This window comes from Rattus rattus, chromosome 2 (assembly GCF_011064425.1).
Source record: "Rattus rattus isolate New Zealand chromosome 2, Rrattus_CSIRO_v1, whole genome shotgun sequence".
Classification (NCBI taxonomy): domain Eukaryota; kingdom Metazoa; phylum Chordata; class Mammalia; order Rodentia; family Muridae; genus Rattus; species Rattus rattus.
Window position 1 is genome coordinate 25,114,947 of NC_046155.1, and position 25,072 is coordinate 25,140,018.

Sequence of the window (25,072 nt, forward strand, 5' to 3'; positions counted from 1 at the left end):
GGAAGCCTCTCAGCCCAGAGAAAAAGAGAGAAGATCAAGTATAGGGAACTGGAGAGGCAGTTAGCATGCACAGAGGAGACGTTTGGGTGCCTACTCCTGAGGTCTGCTGGTGAACTGTGAATTCGTAGGAGAGCAGAGGAAGCTATGGTTAGCTTCTCAGATAACACATTCTTGATGGTTTAAGTGACTGTTAAGGCAATGTGGAGTTATTTCTAAGTATGAATTTACAACGTAGATAACGGCGCTGGTGATCTAATGGTAATTAGGTTAATCTAAGCTCCACAGTAAGAGATTATACATTGAATATAGTATATTGTGAGGCAAGCTGTGAGATGTCATGATATTCTGACCAACTCAAATTTAAGTTTCCTTAATGGAAAAATCTGAAAATTTAAGATATTCTCATTACGTTTTACTGGGTTCGTGTGCAAGCAAGTATATTTTTGTTCTGTATGGAAGTGTATGCCATAAACATTTAGAAACCCAAGATAAGCCCATCTGTAAGTGGACCAAAGGACCAAAGGTAAAAACGTTTCAAAGGATTATTTATCGTTCCCAGATTGAAGATGCACACACACACAATTATTCTTTTAATATTTACCTATCCAAGTATTTCCCCATAGCTTCCATTGTAGTAAATATCTTTAGGAGACCTTTGGAAATCAGAAACAACAGATTTTTAAGCCTTCCAAAAAACTGACACTGGGACTGAACCCAGAACCTTGAACATGCTAGGTCTTGCCATTGCTTTGTAGCTCAGGCAGGCCTTGAACTTGTGGTCCTCTTGCCTCAGCTTTCTGAGTAGCTGGGATTACAGGTTTGGATTACAAGTAGTAGTTGGTTTTGTTTATTAAAGACTTGTTTCCTTTCAGTCTGTGTTTATAGTCTCTGTATTGTTATGCCGAACACATTGTCTTATATGCTTAAAGGCATCGGTTTGGGGGAGGGGCAAGTTACCTAACCAGCTCTCAACTACCTACACAAAAGCAGGGGAAGAAGGCTGCCAGGAATAAATGACATATGGTCCGCAAGTATTTTAGTATCAGGTTACAAATTAAGTCGTCGTATACCAGTGCTGTCCAGTAAGAATGCAATGTGCCAGCAAATATGAGCCAAGGAAGTAATTCTTACATTTTCTTAATGCAAGCAACATTTTAACACAGGGAAAAACGAGCAGGTGAAATTATCTTTAATAATAATATGTTTCTTCACTTAACAGATTCCAAAGGATTTGTTTTTAACATGCAATCAATACAAAAATTAAGACATTTTGCATTATTTTTTTTTTCTGTACTGTCTTGGAAACCCAGTGTGTGTTTATTTTCCAACCCACCTCTCTTCAGACTAACCAAAAATTCAAGTGGTCAACAGCCACATGTGGCTTGTGGCTTCCATATCTAGACTCTGCAGCTTTGAACCAAAAATATAGCCTTTTCGTATTTTCAAAGGCAAGTTGACAAGTAGAGACACACAGAGAGTTCATACAGCACAACTTGGACCAAACATAATACTTGAAATAGGCACAATCTCTCCCACTCTTGTCCTTTGGGGTTTTTTTTTATTTTTATTTTTTTTTTTTCCAGATTTCTCCTATGTGTCAGGGCTGGTCTGGTTAGGTTTCTCCTTGTGAACTCAGTTGAGATATGGGTGAATCTAAACGCTGTGTATAGTGTTTCCTCAGGTTGTAAAAAAAAAAAAAAATTTACTCCTGGGATGGAGCCATTATAATAAAGTGTTCCATATATGATAGTGCGCCTTCAGCTGGGGAACAAAAAGTTGACTGGTCCTAAGAGACTGCCCTTGAAAAAGAAAAGTTCCCAGGAATGGGGTCAACCCACCGGGTGGCCCCTCCAGACTCCGATGGCTGCTTCTGGATCCCGCCCTCGCTGCCCCAGTTGCCCTCCGGCTCCGGCCGCCGGCGTTTCCGGCCAGCGCTCCCGGTCCGCGCTCGGCAACCGCCGTGCCTGTCGGCCCCGGGTCAGCGGCGGGAAGCGCGCGCCAGCGGCCGGCGACTCTAAGCATCCGGAGCGCGGTTCGGCGCTGCGTCCACGCCCTCGCCGAGCGCTCGGTGCGTGCCAGGCCTGGCGGCGCCGCGGGCGGCGGTGCAGAGCCCTCCCCCCGGAGTTGCGCGGCCAAGGTGGAAATACGGAAGTTTCCTCGGCGCGGCTGACAGATGAAGCTGGCGACGGACGCGCCGGGCGCTGCAGCGGCTGTGCGTTCGGGTCCCGTCCCCCCGCCTCCCTGCGAGCCCCGAGGTCGTGGAGCCGCGCGCCGGCCATGGCCACGCTACCGAGCGCCGAGCGCCGCGCCTTCGCGCTCAAGATCAACAGGTAAGACGGCACGGTTCCCCGCCAGACCGCGGCGGGGCGCGCGACTCCCCGTGGCGACGGCGGCGAGCGCGCAGGGACTCAGCCTCGTCTTCTGTCACCCGTGCGGCTGCTCCGAGCAGCGATTCGCATCACCACCCCGACCCCGCGTGGCTCCCACCGTCCTGGCTGTTCTGACAGGTGGCCGGGCTGGGAGAGCGCAGCGCGCGCTGGGTTCGCGGGGCCGCGCGCCCGGACATGGCTTAATAAATTGTGTCTTCCTTACAGTCCGGAGAGAGGGGAAAGAAGCTAAGTGACTGAAAGCAGCTCTGCTTTGAAGCAGATCCGTCCGTGGTCCAGGGTTAGGAATCTTTCAACCCCCTCTTTCCAGAAAACATCTTGGCTTCTTCTGATGGCCGCGCTATTTTTATACCTTGGTCCAAAAGGAGCCAGCCATGGAGTGGAAAAAATGATTTTTAAAAATTCTTCCTTTAGGGGCTGGGGATTTAGCTCAGCGGTAGAGCGCTTACCTAGGAAGCGCAAGGCCCTGGGTTCGGTCCCCAGCTCCGAAAAAAAAGAACCAAAAAAAAAAAAAAAAATTCTTCCTTTAAATAAGCAAAAGGGAATGAGCCGTAGTTGAGGTTTATAGCGCACCAGCAAAGCGAAGGACACAGGGACTTCCAATTTATAATCAGAGGTGCACATCTCTGTGAGTGGATCGCTCACAAAGTTCTCAGTTGACTTGACCGGCAGTGTTTCCTCCACTGAAAACTGCTGACAAGTATTCAGGGGGCATTTTGCCTTGACCTGGGAAATCTAGACTGCCTGGCTAACTGGCTAAATGATAATGTGGAAGGGCAGCGCAGCGCTCTGGAGGATTTCAGGGTTGTGTTTTTTTTTTTTTTTTTTTTTTTTTTTTAAAGCCTGTGGGAGGCTGGTCTTTGAGCTGCTAGTGAGTGAAGCTTGAGTCACAAGGACTCACCATCCTAGAATAGTGAGCAGTAAGGACTTCAGAGGGCCTATAGAACTTCACCGCGTAGTTGTGAACAAGACTTTTCACGCCCTTAACTGTTTCATCTGTCAAATTAGTTTAATTATTAATGTGGACTGTTATACAAATGCTAAAGGGTGCGACTGAAAAGTCATTAATTATATCATAATTCATACTCTTCCTCTTTCTGTCGTCTGGCTTTTGTGGCTGTGGTGGGGCAGTAAGGGCTTAGGAGTTTTTGATGGCTGTCATCATTGCCTAGCTGCTTCTCCTCACTTTGTCCCCACCATGAGAAAGATACAAGCCAGGAAACAAGGAACAAGGGCAGGGAGAGGTTAGGGATTCAGGAGGGGTGATACTGATCTGAAGTGACTGTCCGGCACCACACAAGCCTGGAGGTACTCTTGCAAGGAGCTATGGCGTTGGTATAACCCAAAGGTCAAGGATTAAGGCCCTTAGCCAGATGTGGTGGACTTGCCTATAATTCCAGTCCTTGGGAGGCTGAGGCAAGAGGATCACAAGCTGAGTGCCAATCGAGGCTGCATACAGAGAAACAAAACAGAAGCAGCCACCAAAGCAAAACAGTGTGAGAGAAACCAAGAGCCAAGGTACATTCAAATGTCCTTACCAAGTTTTGTTGCAAACTAACTGTATACCCTTGGGCACACCTGCTTTTAATTTTTCTCACGTTTGATCTCCTCCCCGCTTTCCCTTTCTGGCTCAGCAAGGTTTCACTTTGTGTCTCAAACTGGCCTTAAACTCCAAGCCCTGACTGCAACTGTGTGGACCGCCATGCCTGGCTTCTGTGTCAGTGGGAATAACTGTAATATCTGACCATAGTTCCTCCTCTTCTGACTGTTAGGAGGCTTGGGGAGAGTAGAGACAGAGTGCCTCCAGAATAAATGCTAAATAGCTGTTAGCTGACATGTCAGTACCGTTGACTTCACCGTGGTCATTGTCGTCTCTCATATCATCAAATCTGAGATGATACTAGGGACCCTAAGAAGACAAAGTACAAAGGGCAGCTGAAGTTGGAGTCTTTTCCAGGCAGAGGCCATTTGGGGCTGGGTATGGGGATGCCAGTGGCCACCTGCAGCTTTCTTGGGGGTTACGTCTCTCACGTGCGTAACCCTGTGCTGAGAATGCCAGACATACTCATTGGAGCAGAATGTTCCAAGAAGTACCCACTTAGGAAAGTAAAATATGTTTTCTAACCTTCTGGAAAGAGTATAAATGGTACTTTTCTTTTTAAAAAAGAGTACCCCCCCCGAAGCCACTTTGTGTATTGGGTGCAAGAATCACTATAAGGGCTTGTCAGGAATAACTTTCAGAAGAATAAGAATGTACTTAGTGTGGATGTAACGTTAAAACTGAATACTGACTTTCAGACGTGCTGTCACTCAGGACACTCAGTCGTCCTGGACAGAAGATGCGGTCAGCTTTAATTGTCCACTTGACACAATCCAGAGTCACCTCTGGGAAGAGAGTCAAAACTGATGGGTAGTCTACATCAGGTTTGCCTGTGGGCATGTCTCTGTTAGATTCTCTTCGTTGTTGAGGAAGACGTAGCCCTGTGTGGGCAGTGCCTAAGCTTCGTAAGAGTGAAGAAAGCTGACTTGAGCAAGCCAGGGTGTGCATGTGTGCCTTTAGCACTTGGTCGTGGATACGGTTAGCTGCTCGAATCCCTGCTCTGACTTCCCCAAAATGATGGGCTGTGACATGAAATTGTAAACCAAATAAACTCTTTCCTCCCCTAAACTGGAGCTGTGTTACTCTGGAAAGAGAAGCGAAACTAGAAAGAAGGGGAAAGTGAAGCTGGAGTGTAGTTGCACAAGGCTGTGTGATTTGAAAAGGCCATAGTCACCAAAGGCAGCCAGGACTACAGATGGCTCTTACATTGGCCTTCTTAGGCCTATGCTATTTTGATCTACTGGTTTTAAGGATTTCCTTTAAAAGCAAAGAATTAACTTTAAAAAAGAAGTCACTTCAGTAACAGCATTGACAGTTCTGCTTCTGAGCAGGACCTAGTACGTAAATAAGGTGCTATTCTGCAATGTCAAACATGGAGCAATCTTTTACCTTACATGCGTGTCTATTGGTTTTTGAAATAGATCAGATTCCAAAAGTAGGACTGTGTTTAGGACTTTTAGTATACTTTCCTATCTTCATCATTCTGTTTAACAATGATATTCCTTAAGATAATTCATTCTTCCTATTAATGTAATATTGTAATCTGACCTGCAATTACAGTTGCAAAGAGCTCAGCTCTGGGACCCAGCCTCAACCAGGAATAAGCAGTGTCTTACATACAGTCAGTGAAAAAAATGTTCCCCACTGCATGCAAATTTCTGTGGCTTCCTGCAAGCAGCATTGCCCAGTGCAGGGCCAGCGCCAAAGCCAGAGGAAGTCGTAAATGCTGGCAGCAGCTGTCTCCCCATGATTGTTCTGCCTCTCTCCTGCTCTCATAACTGTATATCCCCATGCTGGAAATCATCAGGTAGGACAGCTAGGAGCATCTAGTGTGGCTGTATCTCCCGTTGTCTTGTTGGATGGACACTTTGAAACATTTCTCTAGAACCCATAGCTCAGGGAGATAGAAGACAAGACTCTACCACTGAATTGTTCTGAGTTGGAATGTCTGGTAGGTTATATGCACTTGTGTTGATTTTAGTTTTTCTCTGATTGTGGTGAGGAAGAAAGACTAGATGTGAACTGTGTGATCACAATAATGTTTGTGTTAGGAACTGCTGTATCAGATGTATCATCGTCCTTCAAGGAGCATTTCCTTGTTGATGAGCTCTTTGATGACTGGAATTTGCTGCTTTTGCAGATGCTGGGAGTTATTCTAATGGTGCAAAGATTCTCGATTTCTTTTTTCTTTTTATACAGTGTTGGGTATTAAACCTAGGGCCGTAAGCATGCTAGGCAAATGTTTTAGCACTGAACCATATCTCAGCCCACATGTTTCTGCCAAACAGAATAGGTACAGAACTTGATCAACTGTGAGAGTAAAACAAGAGCTTTAGATAAATAAAGGGAATGCATCAACCATTGTGGAGGCATTAGTGACTCTCTGGACACCCAGGATTGAAATACGTAGACCATAAGACTGATACTTTTATATTACTTACTCTATTAGTTAACTTCTCTGTGGCTGTGACAAAATATCAAGACCCAAAGCAACTTACATACAGAAGGAAGAATTTAATTCGGCTTATGGTTCCAGAGTGAGAGTCCATAATGGGGGGAGGGGATGGGGGAGGCATGGCAACAAGCTGTCAGGGCAGGAAGCCGAGAGGTCACACGCTGCAAACAGAAACAACAATCTAGAAGTGGGGCAAGGTTGTAAGCTTTCAAGCTTGCCCCAAGTGATAAGCTTCCTACAGCTAGTTTACACTACCTCCCTCACAGAGGATCAAGTGTTCAAATACTTAAGCTTATGGGGAGCATTTCTCATTCAAACTACCATACTTACTATGCGGCAGATATGGACCCAAATGTTTATATCATAACTCACTCACTTCTATGAATTAGGAACAATTGCTGTCTTCATTTATAAGTGGGGAACGGAACCAAGGCAAGTTATGCACGCTTTGATTTCATTTCACACAGCTAATTAAGGTCAAAACTGGGATTTATATTCAGGCAGTCTGTCGCCAGAATCCTGCCCTCCTACTCACTATATCATGCTGTGTCTTGGTTTTGTTTTAAAATAAAGAAGTAACGATATTTACTATCTATTAAGTATTGTGTCAGACAGCCAAGATTCCAGCACTGGTGAGGGAGGTGCTGCCTGGTCTCCATCCCTTAATGAGGAGATAGTGGCAGCTGATAGCTACTGGAGCAGGGAAAATCATTCTCTTTTGAGGTTGTTTCCCATACACTAGTGGGTGACCCCACACCCATGTACATGTGGGCAGCGCTAATTGGATTTAGTGCAATTAAAAAAGAAAGGCATGAAATGGGAGGGGGGACATGTTGAGGGGATATGAGGAGAGTTGGAGGCGGGAAATGAATGGATATGATCATATTTTATTGTATGTATGTATAAAATTCTCACAAAGAAAATTATAATAAAGAAATGAGAGCAGTTGAAAATACTTGTTATTGATTTGATGAGTGTAAATTGTACATATATTGAAATACCACATTGTACTCAATAGATCAGTAGTTATTATTTGTTAATAATTCAACTAAAACAATTAAAAATTAAGATTTTTCTAAAAAGAGAAAGACATGCCAGTCAGATGGCTTAGCTAGTAAAAGCGCTTGTCTGACAAATGTAGGAACCGACCCCCAATGGAGGGTCAGAACTGATTCCCCAAGGTCATCTTCTGACCTTTATACATTCATCATAGACATGCACCTGCATTCACATACACACACACACACACACACACACACACACACACACCATGCAACATGATAATCATACAATTAAAAAATTTAAAGGTAGAATAAAACATAAGGCATACCACTCATCATTAGGATGACTTTTTTTTTTTTTTTATAGAAGATAAAGACAGGTGCTAAGAAAGAATAAAGTTGGGCTGGAGAAATGATGGCTCAGTGGTTAAGAACACTGGTTGCTCCTCCAGAGGTCCTGAGTTCAATTCCCTGCAACTACATGATGGTTCACAACCATCTGTAATGGAATCTGATGCCCTCTTCTGTTGTGTCTGAAACAGTGTACTCATATACATTAAATAAATCTTTAAAAAAAAAGAAAGAATAAAGTTACATAAAGGTTTAATTCAAGAATAACCCCAAGATACCAAAACCCTGTATTTAAAGCTATTTGGGAGGCTGAGGCAGGAGGATCACAAGACCAAATTTAGCCTCTGCAGCTTGGACCCTGTCTCAAAATGAAATGTAAAAGGAGGGCTGGGGGTATGGCTCTTTGGCAGAGCACCTGTCCGGCATGTACCAAGCCCAGAGAGAGACAGAGACAGAGACAGAGACAGAGATAGACACACAGAGAGAGACAGACAGAGGCAGACAGACAGGGACAGAGAGAGGTGGGATGGGGAGACAGCTCAGTGGTAAAGGATCCTGCTATACAAGCCCAATGACTTGCCTTTGATGCCAAGAACCCACATGGAGGCGGAAGGAAAGTACTGACTCCATAAAGTTGTCCTCTGGTGTCATGCCTGCATCCTCACCCACACATACATATACACAATAATAATATTCAATAAAACAAAGTTTAAAGAAAAACAACGACTCAGGGCTGGAGAACTACTCAGCAGTTAACAGCAAGTACCTGTCTGGCAGAGGACCCTTCACATGCATCTGTGAAGGCTGATTTACTTCCCTATAGGCTAGCGGAGAGGAGACACAGCATCCTAGGCTCCCCAGGGAGAGAGGCAGAGCTCAGAGACAAGGGCTTCTGTCTCAGCTCTCCACACAGAGCTAGAGAAGAGATAGGATGATGTCACAACCCCCCTGGTTTGCATCTTTTTTAACAGGAGCATGAAAAGGCAGGAGGTAACTCTACTGGTCTTGCTGGAGGACTCTTAAGAAGCAGGGCCATTTGAGTCTTTTCCATAGCAAAGTTACTTAAAATATCTCAAGCAATTTTATTAAAGGTTGAAGCAAGAGAAATATCCTATTCCTGGTCCCATACGCATCCATGCTTATATATAGCCCAGGCTGGCTTTGAACTCATGATGATCTCTATGCTTCATCCACCCATGTGCTTGGATTACAAGCATACACGACTACAGCCAGCTTCCAGGTCTCCATTCTCACAGTATAGATTCATCATTGCAAAGAGCTCACGTGTATGCATGCATGCACATGGGACCCAAGTGCAACTCAATGAAGTAATACCTTGGGGAGCAGAAAGGAGAACAGAAATTACAAGCAGAACAGAAGACACTGTGTGAGCACTTGCACAAGCTGTGCATGAAGAACAGAGGACAACTTTTGGGAGTCAGTTCTCATCTTCCCTGCTCAGGCAGGCTCTCTTACTTCTGCCAGAGTGTATGGTAGGCTAGCTGGTTCATTAGCTTCTCCCGTGTCCACCTCCCATCTCACCACACAGTAAGAGTGCTGGGACAACAGATGTGCACCACTCCATCGGGCTTTTCCCTTGGGTTGCAGACATTTTGCTGAACGTGGATGATCAGGCTTGTGTGAACAAGTGCTTTTACCTGCCGAGCCATCTCCCTGACCCACATTCCCTTGTAAAATTCAAAACCATCTAAATCAAAAGTACAGTAAAGTAAAAGTGCAAAGTATAGTAAGCAAAAAGGGAAAAAGCACCCACATTTGGACCACTCATAAATTAGTAATACCTGTTAACATTCGGACACACTTCCTTCTAAATTTTACAAAAACAAAATCGTCTTGTGCATGCTACATTGTAATCTTTAATGTGTTGACAACTCTCCAAGTCAATTAACGTGGGCCTATGTTATAAATAATGTGAAAGTATTATGATTTACTAACGTAGTTATTATTTGAGCGTCAAGGTAATTCCCAGTTTTGAAAATAAATGTTAGAGCTTGAGGAAACAGTCTGAAGCATGTTTTCTGTGCTTCTGAAAATACCCCTGTATGCATTTCTAGTAGTAGAATTATTTGTTTAAAAAAATTAAGGTTCTTTTTAGTTTGGCTTTTGTGTGTGTGTGTGAATGTATGCATGTGTGTTCAGTGTATGTCTGTGTACTCACCCATATGTTCATGCAGCAGCCAGAAGGACATTTGGTTCTTGGTTTAGGTTAGGCTGGCTGTCTAGCTGGGCTTACAGGAGCATGCAGTCATGCCGAGCTTTTTACCTGTGTGGATGGCATCCCCGCTCAGGTCCTTATGGCCTTACCCAGCTTTGGTTCTTCATGTTTTTATCATGTTCACTTCTGGGACAGGCACATCACTTTCTGCTCCCGCCCCTGGCTCTGCAAATGCTCATTTCCTTGCATTCAAATCCCACTCTCCCCCAACCATTTACTATTTATTTAAAGTTCATCATTCTTTAAAGTGTTTGTTTGCTCATTTTTGACTCCTTGCCTTTTTTAAGCCATGAAAACAGTCGTGCATTTCTTCCTTTTGCCTAAAGTGCAACGAGAGATGATGCTCACTGTTCCTGGGCTTCCTTCCTATCACCTTATTCCTTGAGTAATGGTTTGTTTGCTTGTTTTTGTTTTTTCTTTGTGTAACAGTTTAATTCAGTCAAGGACTCCTGTGAGTATACAAACCCCAACTTTTTTAAATAAAATTCTATCACAAAATAAGATTTCAAATCACATGATGGATTATGTTTTCCTGGGGATGAGTGAATAGAAAATGTGAGTTTTTTTTCATGTTTTTTGTGTGGCTTTTCCTGTGGGGTTGGAATTTGGGACAAAACATGTCTCTCTGCTTAGAAACCTCTCAAAGCTTCCTGGCTTCCTCTTTGATTGAACACAACACAGGTAAAACTTACTGTAGCCCAACTACAACTAGAGTAAGAAATGCAGAACTGTAATCAACCCCAATCTCTTCCTCCCTCCTTTTCTTTTGTTGATTTTGCATATGTATGTGTGATGAATATGAACATGCATATGAACATGTTGTGTTCACACGTGTGTGAGTACATGTGTATATGTATGTGTGTGAATGGATGTGCACTGTGTGTGGAGTCTCTGCGTTGACCTCAGGTGTCAACCTTCCTCGGTCACGTTCTCTCACAAAACCCCAAACATTTTGTCATTTTGGCTAGCCTTGTGTATTAGTCAGGGTTCTCTAGAGTCACAGAACATATGCAATGTCTTTCTGTATTGAGGGAATTTATCATGATGCCTTACAGTCTGTAGTCCGATTCCCCAACAGTGATCAGCTGTGAATGGGAAGTCCAAGAACCTAGGAGTTGCTCAGTCCCACAGGCTGGTTGTTCACCTGGTCTTCTGTAGAAGTGGATTCCAACAGATGTGCTGGCAAGTAAATGCAAGTGGTGAAGAAGAGAGCATCTTCCTTCTGCCAGTGCCCTTATGTCGGTCTCTGGTAGAAAGTATTGTCCAGATTAAATGTGTGTCTGGGACTTGTTTTGTCCCAGGCTAACCCTGAACTCAGAGATCTCCTTGCCTTAGTCTCCTGGGATTAAAGGCATGTACTACCTTGCCTGGACCTAAGCTTTTCATAGCCACTGTGCCTAAAGATCAACATGCCAAGATCCAGGTCAGAAACTTGTGTCTTCTAGCCTCAAGATCTGGATCAAAGGTGAGCCCTCCTATTCTGGATTGTAGTTCATTCCAGATATACTCAAGTCGACAACCAGGAATAGCCATTACATCTGGCTAGCCACCTTGCCCTAGGGGTTCCTTGTCTCTGCCTTCCACACATTGGCATTATAGGAAGGTAATGAGACAGGCCTGGCCACTACTTGAGTCTTGGCTGTCTGAGTTCTCCTTCTCACCCTTGCATGGCAACCCATTGAACCACCTTCCCAGACCCCTTCTTCCGCTCCCTTCCATTCTCCCTCCTCTCTTTCTCCCTTTCTCCCTCCCTCCTTCCTTCCATCTTTTACATCTCTATTTTTGACGTCTTTGTGCATGTATGTATGTGGGTTACTCAAGTGCCATGGTCCATGTGTAGAGGTCAGAGGACCACCATGTGGGTTCTAGGGAATCAAACGTGGGTTGTCAGACTTGGCAGCAAAGGCTTTTACCAGCTGGGCCATCTTTCTCTTGATTAAAAGAAAAGGGTTCTTGCTGCAGACCCAGGATTCCCTGGCTGAACACTTCCTACCAGGGATACTCCCAGGCCCTAGGAGCCACAGAGTCTAAGACAAAGGTAGACCATTTTTTTTTTGTTATGTTCCCTGTCTTCCGTTCCAATCTCTCTAGGCTCCAGACTGACTTCTGGCTCTACTGAAGCCTGCCTGCAAGAGCCATTTCTCCCACCCAGCCTCCACGCCCTAGGGACTCACCCTCTTCCAGACCCTGACTGCTCCAGCTCTTTCTTGCTGCCCATCTCAGCCCTTCTTCCTAGCCCATTTCCATGTGGTGTCATTGACTGACCTGCAGGTTCACTGTACTAGGAACTTCATAGTCAATATACTGACTGCATAGTATCCAGAGTAGGCCACCGTAACCAAAGAATGGAACACCCATTCCGCAAAGACAAGGCCCGATGTGTACACCTAAAACATCATAACTCTAGATACCTAAATCCAAGTGCAAAGTCACCAACATGAACAGCCCAGACAATACCCTCCAGAAGCCAGTAAGCCCACTGCAGTAAGCCCAGAGAAATGCAATTCGGCGTAAGCATGAGACACGGACTTCAGAGCAGCAATTCTGAATATCTTCAGTAAACTTAAAGGGAATATGAACAAATAAATGAAGAAAGACCAATAAAACACGAGCAGTTCTTTGAAAGACATGTTACAAGACGTGGAAATGAGAATTTCAGGTCTTGAAGACAAGATAGAAGAGAGGACTAGTGCAATCAGGGAAAGTGTTCAATCTAAAAAAAAAAAAATCAGACACAAGACATGAAGGAAATTTAGGACACTATAAGATGACCAAATCTACAAATAATAGGGATAGAGGAAGAAGAAAAAGAAACTTAGATCAAAAGCATAGAAAATAAAATCATGAAATCATGGAAGAAAATTTCCCCAAATGCCTCCTATCAAGGTACAAGTGTACAGAACACCAAATAGACAGGGCTAGAAAAGAAATTCCCTGTGACATAGTAATCAAGACATTAAATGCACAGAACAAAGAGAGGATAGTAAAAGCTGCAAGGAGAAAAGCGACTTAAGTGACATATAAAGGCTGTCCCAAAGAATAACACCTGACTTCTCGTTGGAGACTCTAAAAGCCAGAAGGGCCTGGACGGATGTTCTACAAGCTCTAAGAGACCTCAGATGGCAGCCCAGACTGGTATACCCAGCAAAACTTTCAGCCCCTTTCCTTTCAGATGGAGAAAGAAAAACATTACAGGATAAAAACCAAATTTAAGTAATTTCTACTAACCCGGCGCTATAGAAGGCACTAAAAGGAAAACTTCAGCCGAGGAGGTTAACCACATCCGAGAAAATACAAGAGTAAGGAATTCCAGACAAGAAAATCAAAAGTGGGGACTTACACCACAGCAACAAAATAACAGGAATAAGTAAAAACTGTATTCATAACTCTCAATATTAATGGTCTCAATTCCCCAGTGAAAGAACTAAAAAATAAATAAATAAATAAATAAATAAATAAATAAATAAATAAATAAAATAAATGACCCAATTTAAAAGATGAGGTATGGAACTAAGCAAAGTTCTCAAAAGATGAAATGAAAATCACCAAGAAACATAGAAATGTTCAACACTTTAGCCATCAGGAAAAATATGAGTTATAACTGCTTTAAAGTTTATCTTACGCCATATAGAATGGCCAAGATCAATACCATAAATAATAGCACATGCTGGCCAGAGTGAGAGGAAAGGGAACACTAATCCATTGCTGGTGGGAGTGCACACTGGTGCAAGCACTGTGGAAGTCAGTGTGGCTGTCTTCAGGAAGCTGGGAATCCATCTACCTCAAAGTCTACTCTTGGACTCTACGCTCTACTGCAGATGCAGAGCTACTTATTGACCCAGCCTCATTGCTTCCCTCTCCATAAGAGGCAGACGCTGCACACAGCAGAGATGGCCGTCAACTGACAAGTGGATAATGGAAGTGTGGTACGCTTATACGGTGGAGTGCTAGTCAGCCGTTAAGACAAATGAAATTCCTGGTAAACAGATGAAGCTAGAAGGGAATCATCCCGAGTGAGGTAACCTAGACCCAAAAGACTAATACTTAATGTTCTCTCTTACATGTAGGTGATAGCTTTTAAGCCTTCAAAATATGTGGTTTGAACAACCACAGAGGATAATTGCCTAGCAAGGCACTAGGTGGGAGGAGATGATCTCCCAAGGAAAGGGAAATAGAATATATTGTTATGGAGAGACAAAGTAGTAACTAGGACAGAAGGAATAGTAGGGAGGGGATGAGAGAGAAAGGTGAAGGAGAGAATATTAGACAGCTAACAACAGAGGCCATTTGAAAAAATGTATAGAAACCCACTACTGAGGATTTCTAAAATATATGCGTCTGTGAAAGAAACGTGAATGGAGTCATCAAATAACAACTATGATTTTCAGACACACATGAACTTACAGAGATCATGACAGCTCACACAGGATCAAGACATCCTAAGTCTCAGCACTGAGAGGGGAAAGTGGACACAGGTCCTCACCCCTAAGCAAGAAGGTAGCTACAGTTGATATCTGCTGGCAGACTGAAAACTCAGTTTTCTCCAGTGGAGTCTCTTAGGTATAGTAACTATACATCTGGGCAGGCCAGCAGTACTTGGTTAATCCAACAGGTACTCAATGGTATTTTTGTGGACTTTTTGTTTCATTCTACTTTGTTTGGCCTTTTTTTCCCCCCTCCATCTTTATTGACTTGGGTACTTCTTATTTACATTTCAATTGTTATTCCCTTTCCAGGTTTCCAGGCCAACATCCCCCTATCCCTTCCCCCTCCCCTTTTCTATGGGTGTTCCCCTCCCCATCTCCCCCCATTACTGCCCTCCCCCCAACAATCACGTTCACTGGGGGGGGGGTTCAGTCTTGGCAGGACCAAGGGCTTCCCCTTCCACTGGTGCTCTTACTAGGATATTCACTGCTACCTATGAGGTTGGAGCTCAGGGTCAGTCCATGTATAGTCTTTGGGTAGTGGCTTAGTCCCTGGAAGCTCTGGTTGCTTGGCATTGTTGTTCATATGGGGTCTCGAGCCCCTTCGAGCTCTTTCAGCTGTTTGGATGTTTTTTAATCTTTTGGTCTTTTGTTTGTTTGCTTGCTTTTATTTGGGGGTTGTGTTCTTTTTTTTTTTTTATTTTTTTGGAAAGATGAGAGCAAACTTGAATGGGTAGGGAGATGGGGAAGATCTTGGAGGAATCGTCAGAGAGGAAAACATGATCAAAATATATTGTTTGAAAAGAAATTTTTAAATTCGTCTTGTGATTCCTAAGCCAACCAGTCTGGTGTTTTATACATTATTTCATTCATTTGTTCATTCATTCCATGTACAGGGTGTGTTATATTTTGAGTTCTATGCTAGACTCTGACAATATGAATCAAAATGATTCATTGGCCTTGCCTTCGAAGATCATGGAAGCTAACCAAAATGAAGCCAGAGGAGGAGGGAGCCTCTCTTGACTTTTGGCCTTTGTCCTGGCCATGCTGTGCCTGCAGAAGGGCCAGCGTCAGGCTCACGGCCCTGGGGATGCATTACCCAAAACATTTCTGGAAATCCTTTCAGAAATCAGAGAACACTGCGTCTTAACGACAAGCTCAGTGTACGAGAGCACTTTGCTCACAGGGAGAATGGGCTCTATTTTTTTTTAAAGTGTTCAAAAACATAGAAAGTACAGATAATTTTGTACCAAATATTTGAGAGTCCTCTGGATGTAAATGAATAGTTGGCAGCATCAGCCTCTTACTGCTTCTGCTTTGAGATTTTTAAGTTAGAAAAAGGGAATGTTACTGAAAAATGAACTCTCTGTTCTGATCCCTTCCCTCACATGACTACTTTCAGGAGGTTGAGGGGTGTGTGTGTGTGTGTGTGTGTGTGTGTGTGTGTGTGTGTGTGTGTTTGTGTGTGTGTGTGTAGGAAAGCATGCATACTTATCCATAAGCAGTGTATTTTGTGTGATCACGAACATTCAAACAGACCCATTAAATTAGGTAGTACCAGCTTGTAATAAATATAAGAAATGGGGCTTGGGGATATAGGTCCATGGGAGCACCCTTGCTCACTTACACCTGAGCGAGGCCTTAGGTGCAATCAGGGGAGACAGCTATAAAGCCTTGGGTCTGTTTTCTTGGGGTACCTTCTCAAATCGTCCCAAGAACACATGGCAAAAGAGGTTCTGAAAGTGATGTCAGGAGGACAGGTTTATCGGAATAGCTTGCATGGTGCCACTCACGCGGGACCGTAAGGACCAGCAGTTGTTTATATAATATATGCAACCTAATAGTATTTTCCAACCAGTCCTCCCCACTGTAGTCCGCTACTCATTTCCCAGAATGGCCAGGCAGGGCACTTTGTAAAAAGCCTATTTTATTCCTCCCTCGGCTGCTGTACCACAAGATGCATTTGAGATATGTACCTAAGTCACCGTCGCATGTTTATTTCTGAGTCCATGTTTTTAAAAGCACAGAATGAAGATGTTTGTCTCCAAGCCTTGGGACTCAGAAAAACATGTCGATTAGCAAAGGGCGTGTGTCTGCTCAGCAGTCTGTTTGGATGCTTTGCTTGTGTAATGGAACCATCACCCCCGAGCTCTGGATGTCTGGTCTATCTGATGCACCACAGCTCACACCAGAGAAACTCAGAGGAATGAGCATGGGTACAAATGCTTTCTCCTAGGGATTCTTGCTGCCCTGCACTCCTGTGCTCCCCCCTCAGCACGTGCCTTTATTAGGCCACTGGAGATTATATATTATATATGTATATGCCAGTATATATGTATGTGTATTTATGTGTGTATGTATATGTAGACACACACACACACACACACACACACACACACACTCAGGTTTCTGATGTGTGAGCATCTCATGAAGATGCTCAACTGGGCCCACATTGACTGGGGAGGCTGGAGTCCCGCGGGTTGAACAACCCTGCACTAATTTACACCTCAGTGAGTTTCCCTTCCTTATGTGAGTGGGGACATCTCAGGCTCAAAGTCCAACTGGGAAAGCAGCAGGTTATATCCTGCTAGTTACTATAGATGTCTCAGGCCTCTTTTGTAGCATTTCCTCCTAGAAATGAGACTGTCCCCTTCCTTTTCTACTTTATCTACTACTATCATTCATTCCAAATCATTGTCACTCCCCACAGTATCTGTAGAAGGGCAATTGAACTGACATATTCTGCAATCAAATTTATGTACTTGATACTTTCATTCAGATCAACAGATTTTTCTAGGCATTATAGGAGATCTAAAAACAAAACAGCACATCTCCATGTGACTCGTATGATCAGTCAAGTTAACATAAATGGAACATTAGAGAATATAGACACTGTAGGACTGTGCGACTGGATGCAGGTTAAGGGTAGAACCCAGCATGGGAGAGGCTGTGGCTCTGGGGTGCAAGGACACATTTGTTTTGTTTTGTTTTGTTTTGTTAAAGAACAATGGGGCTTTTATTGCTCATAATGCCTAGTGCCTGCATTCTTTTTTTATTGGATAGTTTATGTATTTACATTTCAAATGTTATCCCCTTTCCCAGTTCCCTCCTATCCCATCCCCCCTCCTCTGCTTCTATGAAGATGCTCCCACTCCCACCCACTCACTCCCACCTCACCACCCTGGCAGTCCCCTACACTGGGGAAATGAGCCTTCACAGGACTAAGGGCTTCTCCTCCTATAGATGCCAGACAAAGCCATCCTGTGCTACATATGTGGCTGGAGCCATGGGTCCCTCCATGTGTACTCATTGGATGGTGGTTTAGTCCCTGGGAGCTCTGGTTGGTTGCCATTGTTGTTCTTCCTTTGGCATTGTAAACCCTTTCAGCTTCTTAAGTCCTTTCTCTAACTCCTACAATGGGGACCCCATGCTCAGTCTGATGGTTGACTGTGAGCGTCTTAATCTGTATCGGTGAGGCTCTGGTAGAGCCTCTCAGGAGGCATCCATATCAGGCTCCTGTGCAAGGACACATTTCTGAGGAGGTGAGGTGTCAGTCAACTCTGAAGGGCAGAGCTGTGGCGGACACTTGGAGCAGGTAAGGTGGGAAGGATAGTGAGCAGTGTGAGAATGCACGGGGGGTTTCCTGAGCAGGGCGGGAAGGGAGCTGAAGCCATTCTGGTGTGAAGAGATGTTTGGGATGAAGAAGGGGTCTGATTTATGGACATTGATAGGGAACAAGTGGGAATCGAGAAGCAATTAAGTATATATTCTCTCCCTCATTTCTGCGTGCTGATTCGATGCCTGGCAGTGTTCTAAGATTGGATGGAATTGTGAATGGCCTAGGTTGGGCTCCTGTGTTAAAAGAAGAAATATTCCCAAGTGGAGACAATAGACAAAGCATTAACTAAACAAGGGTATATCAGTTATAGGGAAGGCTCTTCAAAGACATGAAAGGGCGTCTGAGGTATGGGCACTTTAAACAGCATGCTAAGTATCTGAGAGCATCTCTGGGCGAGGTCAGGCAGGAGTCAGTACAGTGTGGAGGAAGACAACAGGAGTGTTGAGGAGCTGAGCAGGGATGAGAGGAAGCAGGTGACAGCCCTAGAATCACAGAGAGGTCCTAGAGGCAGTAGAAGAAAGCTCAAGCATTAGAATGATGGAATAGAAGTAAGACGTGATTGACTTTTGTGTTTAAAAGATCAATACAGGGTCTGGGAAGACGGGTCAGTGTGCAAAGCACTTGCTACACATGTGTGAGGACTAAAGTTCGGATCCCCAGTGAAAGCTAGGTAGGCATGATGGTTCTCTCCTAGTCACAGCCAGGAGGCAAAGACAGGAATATTTGGAGCAAGCTGGCCAGCCAGTATAGCAACCAGAGATCCTGCCTCAATTTATAATGTGTAGAGTGCACAAGAAAAAAAAGCACCCAGTGTCAACCTGTAGCCTCTAATTTTATTCACGAGCATCTACATCCATGCGTATGGGAATATGCATACATATATGCACACACACCTCACACAATCTTGGAACAAAAAAATATCGTTCTACTACATAGAGAAACAAGGGGTGGAAGCAAAGAGATCGGGGGGAAGTGGTATGGTGTAGGTGCAGCTGATACGGTAAGACCAGAGAACTGCTTGGAGGGAGAGAGAAGAGGCAGCTGGGGCTCTTTCTGAGAGGAGAATCAAGATATCTCCATAGTTGGAGGTATGGGTGTATATTGACAATTTTTTTTTAACATTTATTTATGTTATGTATATGAGTACACTGTCGCTGTCTTCAGAAGAGGGCATTGGATTCCATTACAGATGGTTGTGAGCCACCATGTGGTTGCTGGGAATTGAACTCAGGACCTCTGGAAGAGCAGTCAGTGCTCTTAACCACTGAGCCATCTCTCCAGCCCTATACTGACAGTTTTAAATAGAGATTAAAATGTCTGAACAGAAGTAGGTTTGCAGGATGATTAAAATTTGAATTGGGGATGAAAATTTAGCTGACATTTGTGGTCCTGTCACTTGGAACATGAAGATGGGAGAGTGAGGAGTTCAAGGTCAGCCTGGGCTACAGAAGCTGCTGTTGGAAAAAAAGAAAAACAGAAGCCAATTGGGAACACATGAAGTCTAATATGTTTATTGACATTCTCTGCAGTATTTTTGTATCCAAGAGAGGTTATTACTGGATATGTTCAAGTGAACGTATGTGTCGTATATATTCACACTGATAAAGAAAAGAAAGTTTTAAAATAGACCCTAACAACATTTTAAAAGGCCAGAAAGTTGTATCATGACATCGTTTTATTGAAATATAAGCATGTACATCTCTCTGTGGCAGTGACCAGATGAGAACACACGATGGGGGTAGGAAGATGTGTCATAAGTGTTGTCCATGGCAGATGAGGTTGTTCGAGGTTTTGACTTGTATTTGGGGCATGCAGAGATGTGTGCAGAGATGATGCTCTCAAGGGTTTCTTCAGAGCCTTGTACATTTAATATCATCAGGGTTCCTCTCTGGGCAAATGAGATAAAGGTGGCGTGGATACATTTATGAAATTTTAATTATTATCATTTAAACTTAAAAGTTAGTTTTGAGAGGATGCATTTGGATTTCTCGTATAGGGCTTTCCTTAAATAATCCTGCCCTGACCCATCCAGATGCGTGTAAAGTACCCACAGGGAGGCTTGAGACACAGACTTGGGGTTTGAGACCTAAGTCATGGAAAATGTTGATTAGGAAGCCATCTTCGAGGTGGGAATAGGGACTGAAGGATGGATACATTTTGGGGGACCATTGATAAGGCTCAGCAGCTAAAGGCACTTGCCACCAAGTCTGATGAAATGAGTTCAGTCTGTAGGAGTCATATGGTCGACAGAAGAAACAGGATCCTGCAAGTTTTCTGACTTTCACTCTCTGTCTCTCTGTCTCTCTGTCTCTGTCTCTGTCTCTCTCTGTCTCTCTGTCTCTCTGTGTCTCTCTCTCTCTCTCTGTCTCTCTCTCTCTCACACACACACACACACACACACACGCACACACACACACACACACACACACACACACACACACACCACTACATTTTCTCCTGGAGATGTACAGTAAGAAACGAAAAAGAATGGACTCAGATACAGGAGTCGTACCAAAGGAGAACTGTGAAGAAGAGGAGGAGGGTAGCCAAGGTGTGGCAAGCTGGTTCGTGAAGTAGGAAATAGAGCTGGTGTGGCCATGTACAGCCAGGTGCCGGATTTCAAGGGTGAAGCAGGAGCATTGCCTTTGCCTTGTCGGTTGGTGGAATCTCCAGAGACAGCAGTTTTAGGAACTGTTCGAGGAAGTCAGGTCTCACAGGGTTAGAGGTTGAGTCAATGCAGAGGAAACAGAGGAAGCTGACAGAGGCCACTCCTTTTAAACATCTGTACAGACAGAAATGGGACAACGGTAACCAGAAACTCGAAGGAGGCTGCGACTTTACACAGAAAGAACACCACACAAGAAGGATATGCGAGATCGAGAAAAAGGTTCTTTAGTCCATTAAGTAACTAGGCGTGGATGAAGGTGTTTAGAGTACTTGATGCTGGCCAGTGAGTAACAAATGCTAGCATTTGTACTAGCATCGAGGCTTTAAAAATCTAGCCATTCACAGAGCACAGGGTCTCATTATGGCATCTTCACATGAAGTACAATGATAGACATGGTGTTTCAGTCATATTTGTCTCCTCATTACCCTCTCACCTTCTCTCTTCACTTTTGTTGATCCTCTTCCAAACCTCAAGAAGTCTTCCTCTGTTTCCCCCACCTCTGTCTCTCTTTCACACACCCATATTCTTCACATGAAAGAAAATATGCAATACTTGTCTTTCTTGTTCCAGTACACCCTTGTGTAACCCTCTCTTTGTTCCCTTCTTCCCACACAGCCCCCTTCTACTTTCATAGCGTTGAGTTCCCACAGCAAATAATAACATTCTTCTTACATAGGAGATTTTGAGACATGACACCTTCCTGGACAGCATTGCCTTTAAGAATGTGGTCCTCATTTTAGTTTTCTTATGTTTACATTTAACTTCCTGAGTCTGGAGAGATGGCTCAGTGGTTAAGAACACTGGCTGCTCTCCCAGAAGACCTGGGTTTGATTGCCAGAACCCACATGACACCTCACAATCATCTATGACTAAAATTCCAGTATATATCAATATGCTGACAGAATACCATGGTCATGGCAACTTAGAAAAGGACGGATTTGATAGGGTTTGTGACTGCAGAGGATTAGGACCCATCATGGCAGAGCAAAGACACTGTGGCAAAACAGCTGAGAGCTCACATCTTGATTGGCAAGCAGGAGGCAGAGAGGACACTGGGAATGACACAAATCTTTAGAAACTTTAATGTCCAGTGACATGTCTCCATCAACAAGGCCATACCTCCAAATCCTTCCCAAACAGTTCCACTGAGGAAACATATGAGCCTATGGAGGCCATTCTCGTTCAAACCACCACAGGATCCAATGCCCTCTTCTGCCCTTGGTGGGCACCGGGCATGGATGTTGCACACAGACATACACAGAGGCAGAACACTCATAAGAGTAAATAAATCTTGAGAAAAAAATAATAAATGTATCTTCCTATGTTTGAAGTAGAAAATGATGGTATTTTTTTATTCTGATACACACTGTGAATATTCCACTGTCAAGAGTTCTGACTTCTGGAACATGAAATCTTTGACTTAAAGAGAAGTCTTTTCGGATATAATCGAGTTACAGTTATCTTGTGTTAGGTCACAAGTCCCATCACTGGTATCCTGTGGGAAGAGACTCAAGGGTGTAGAGGCAGCCACTGGGATGACTGAGGCACAGTGGCTGTCCTTCCACAATCCAGGGAATGTCAAGGATGCCAGACAGATGCTACCAGATGCAAGAAGTCTTCTCTGTGGCGCCTTCCCAGCAAGCATGGTCTGACTGACACCTTGTTTCAGCTGTTGGCCTCCAAAACTGTGAGAGAATAGTGTCTGAAATCTTAGGTCCAGTTTGTGGTAAATTTCTGTGGCTACCCTAGGAGACTAATACATTCAAAAGTTTAGCAAGTTAAAACAACAGCTGTTTTTGCTTCTCCTGTTGCATCAGTCTGGCTGTTTGGGTCAGGCCAGCTGCATAGCTCTTCTATGGGTTTCAGTTGGCGGAGTTATGTCACAGCTCTCTGGTGGCAGGGGTGAAGTAGGAAGATGGCCTCCTGCAGGAGTCCAGGGCCTTGATGCTGACAGTTGGGAGCCCCCACTCCCGAATATCTTGATCACACTTGGCTTCTTAGCAACTTTACAAGGGGCATGAGTACTCTAAGAGGACAGGTGGAGGCTTCTGTCTGGAGCTAAGCTTCAGTACTCTCGAGACTCAGGTAGGATGCTGCTACACGATGCTTGGCCCTTTTACTCTCTTATATGCTATGGGGGAGGTGATCCTGTCCCTGCCATCACATATGCTAAGAGGGGAGTGGATCCTGCCATGGCAACAACCTTCAGACTGTGTAAGTCTTACCTTTCCCTGTTCACCTCACAGTACCCATTTTATGGGCAGGAAGACTGTGAATGGGTGGCACTGACTCCCTCAAAGACACCAGTGAGTCACCCTTTGTGTGAGACTCTTTGGTCCATGGGAGACATCTTTGTGTCTGGAAGAACAAATCACAACTCTGCCTGGAGGCAGGTGAATGCATTTAATAACTTCGTGGGTTTCTCTTTAACCCCATAATTACCCTGATGGAGCCCGGATTGCACAGCTGTCTGAAACAGAATGGAGTTTAAGGCATCAGAGAGAGGTGCCATGGTCACTCAAGAGATCTGGAGATGCGGCAGGATTCGGCTGGAGTATGACCAAAAGATACTGAAAGCAACAATCAGACTGTAGAGGGTTTATCTGGTTTTTCTTTTCCTTTTTATTTGTTGGTTTTTGAGATTTTTTATTTTAATGTAGTCCAGGCTGGTCTTGAACCAACTTATATAGCTCAGGCTGACCTCAAATTCATAGAGATCCTCCTGAGATTATAAATGTGCTGACATTTTAGGTGTATGCTGCCTTACCTGACTCTGGTTTTTGTTGTTTTGTTTTGTTTCTCTCAATAAGAATCGCAGTGCGTTTGGGTCCTTGAGATCCCTCAGCAGGTTGAGTTCAATCCCAGGAGATGACAAGAGAAATGTCTCTATAGAATTATCTTCTGACCTCCACACATGGAACACATGTGCTCATGCGCACGCGCGCACACAAATACACACACACACACACAAATACAATATAATAATAATATAATTTTGATGGAAAGAGGCTTAAAGGGAAAAATGAAAGTTTGGATTGTAAAATTTCTCAGGGATGCTGATGTTCTGAGGACTGGAAGGGATTTAAGATCCTCACTAAAGTTTCCTGAAAGTACCTTTATTGGATGGTCCTAGTAATGGAAGACAAAGAGCGTTTGTTAGACCCATGTAAGTGCCTGTTATGAGCATTTACATATGGGATAGAAACAATGGAATGTTACAGAGGAGAGCTAATAGGGAGGTGGCCCTGAGGATAGCAACTTCCCGGATGACCTAGACCGAGACCTGCTTAATCGCCTCCTCCTCTTTACTAAAATGGAAAATAGCTCGTTATTCCAAAAGGTATGAGTTAGTCATTCAACAGGCTGAAACGCAGAGACGCAAAACTTCTTAAAATAAAAGTGGTTTCCAATTGTTGGACCTAAAGTTCACCACTTTTCGCAGCCTTGATATTACGCATGCACGCACGCACGCGTATCATTTCTACAAACACACACGCACGCACTCGTATCATTTCTACAAACTTGGAAACATGCTCACACAGTGTTTTATAACTTGCCTTGTTATGTAAAGATGCGGCGGCGGCAGCTTTTCTTGTCATTCAGTAGTCTTGGCTTATATTTCTAAGGAATGTGAAACATCCTCCTGGGAGGGAGAGCAAACTTCCCCAATTCTCTAGAGAGCTGCATTGGTTTCCAATTAATCATCATTAGAAATGCACTGTGCTAAATACATGTGTGTGGTCATCTTTGCCTCTGTGTGTGTGTGTGTGTGTGTGTGTGTGTGTGTGTGTGTAGATGGATGTGTGGGTGTGGGTGTGCAAGCATGTATGTGCACATGCCTATAGAGGCCAAAGCCAGTCTTGAGTGACATTCCTCAGGTTCCGGTCTCTCCCTGATGTGTAGCTTATCAGACAAGCAAAGCTGGCTAATCAGTGAGGCCCACGTATCTGTCTGTCTCCACCTCCCCAACACGGATTACAAGTGAGCACTACCACACTCAGCTTTCTTTGTTGTTGTTGTTTGATTTTGGTTTTTGTTTGTTTGTTTGTTTACCTGGGTTTAGGGGATCAGACTATAGTCTTCATGCTTGCAAAGGCAAGCCCCGTGGCAAAGGAGCTCTCTCCCTGGCCCCTTTACTCTCGTTCTTAAGGATTCCGCAGGGTAAATGCTACAGTGCTATCTTGGGTTCAGATGCATGCACTGGTGTGTGTGGCTGTCCTGGCCTCCCTCTGGAAGGGCTCATGTGACATATGTTTTTAACATGAAGTTTAAAGATGCTTTCAAAATTCTGTTTTGGAATTTTGAAGCTTTGCCTCACTCATTGGGGGTAA

At 44.1% G+C, this 25,072-nt stretch overlaps 1 protein-coding gene across 1 annotated transcript in view; it reads left to right on the forward strand.

The window, feature by feature from the left end:
- Window positions 1–1,957: 1,957 nt before the first annotated feature.
- The window catches only part of Dock8 (dedicator of cytokinesis 8), a 189,667-nt gene continuing 166,552 nt past the window's right edge, over window positions 1,958–25,072 (forward strand). Inside the window, exon 1 of the mRNA XM_032891748.1 lies at window positions 1,958–2,330. Within this exon, the coding sequence (XP_032747639.1) occupies window positions 2,278–2,330 (53 nt within the window). The 5' untranslated portion in view covers window positions 1,958–2,277. The remainder of the gene's footprint in view (window positions 2,331–25,072) is intronic.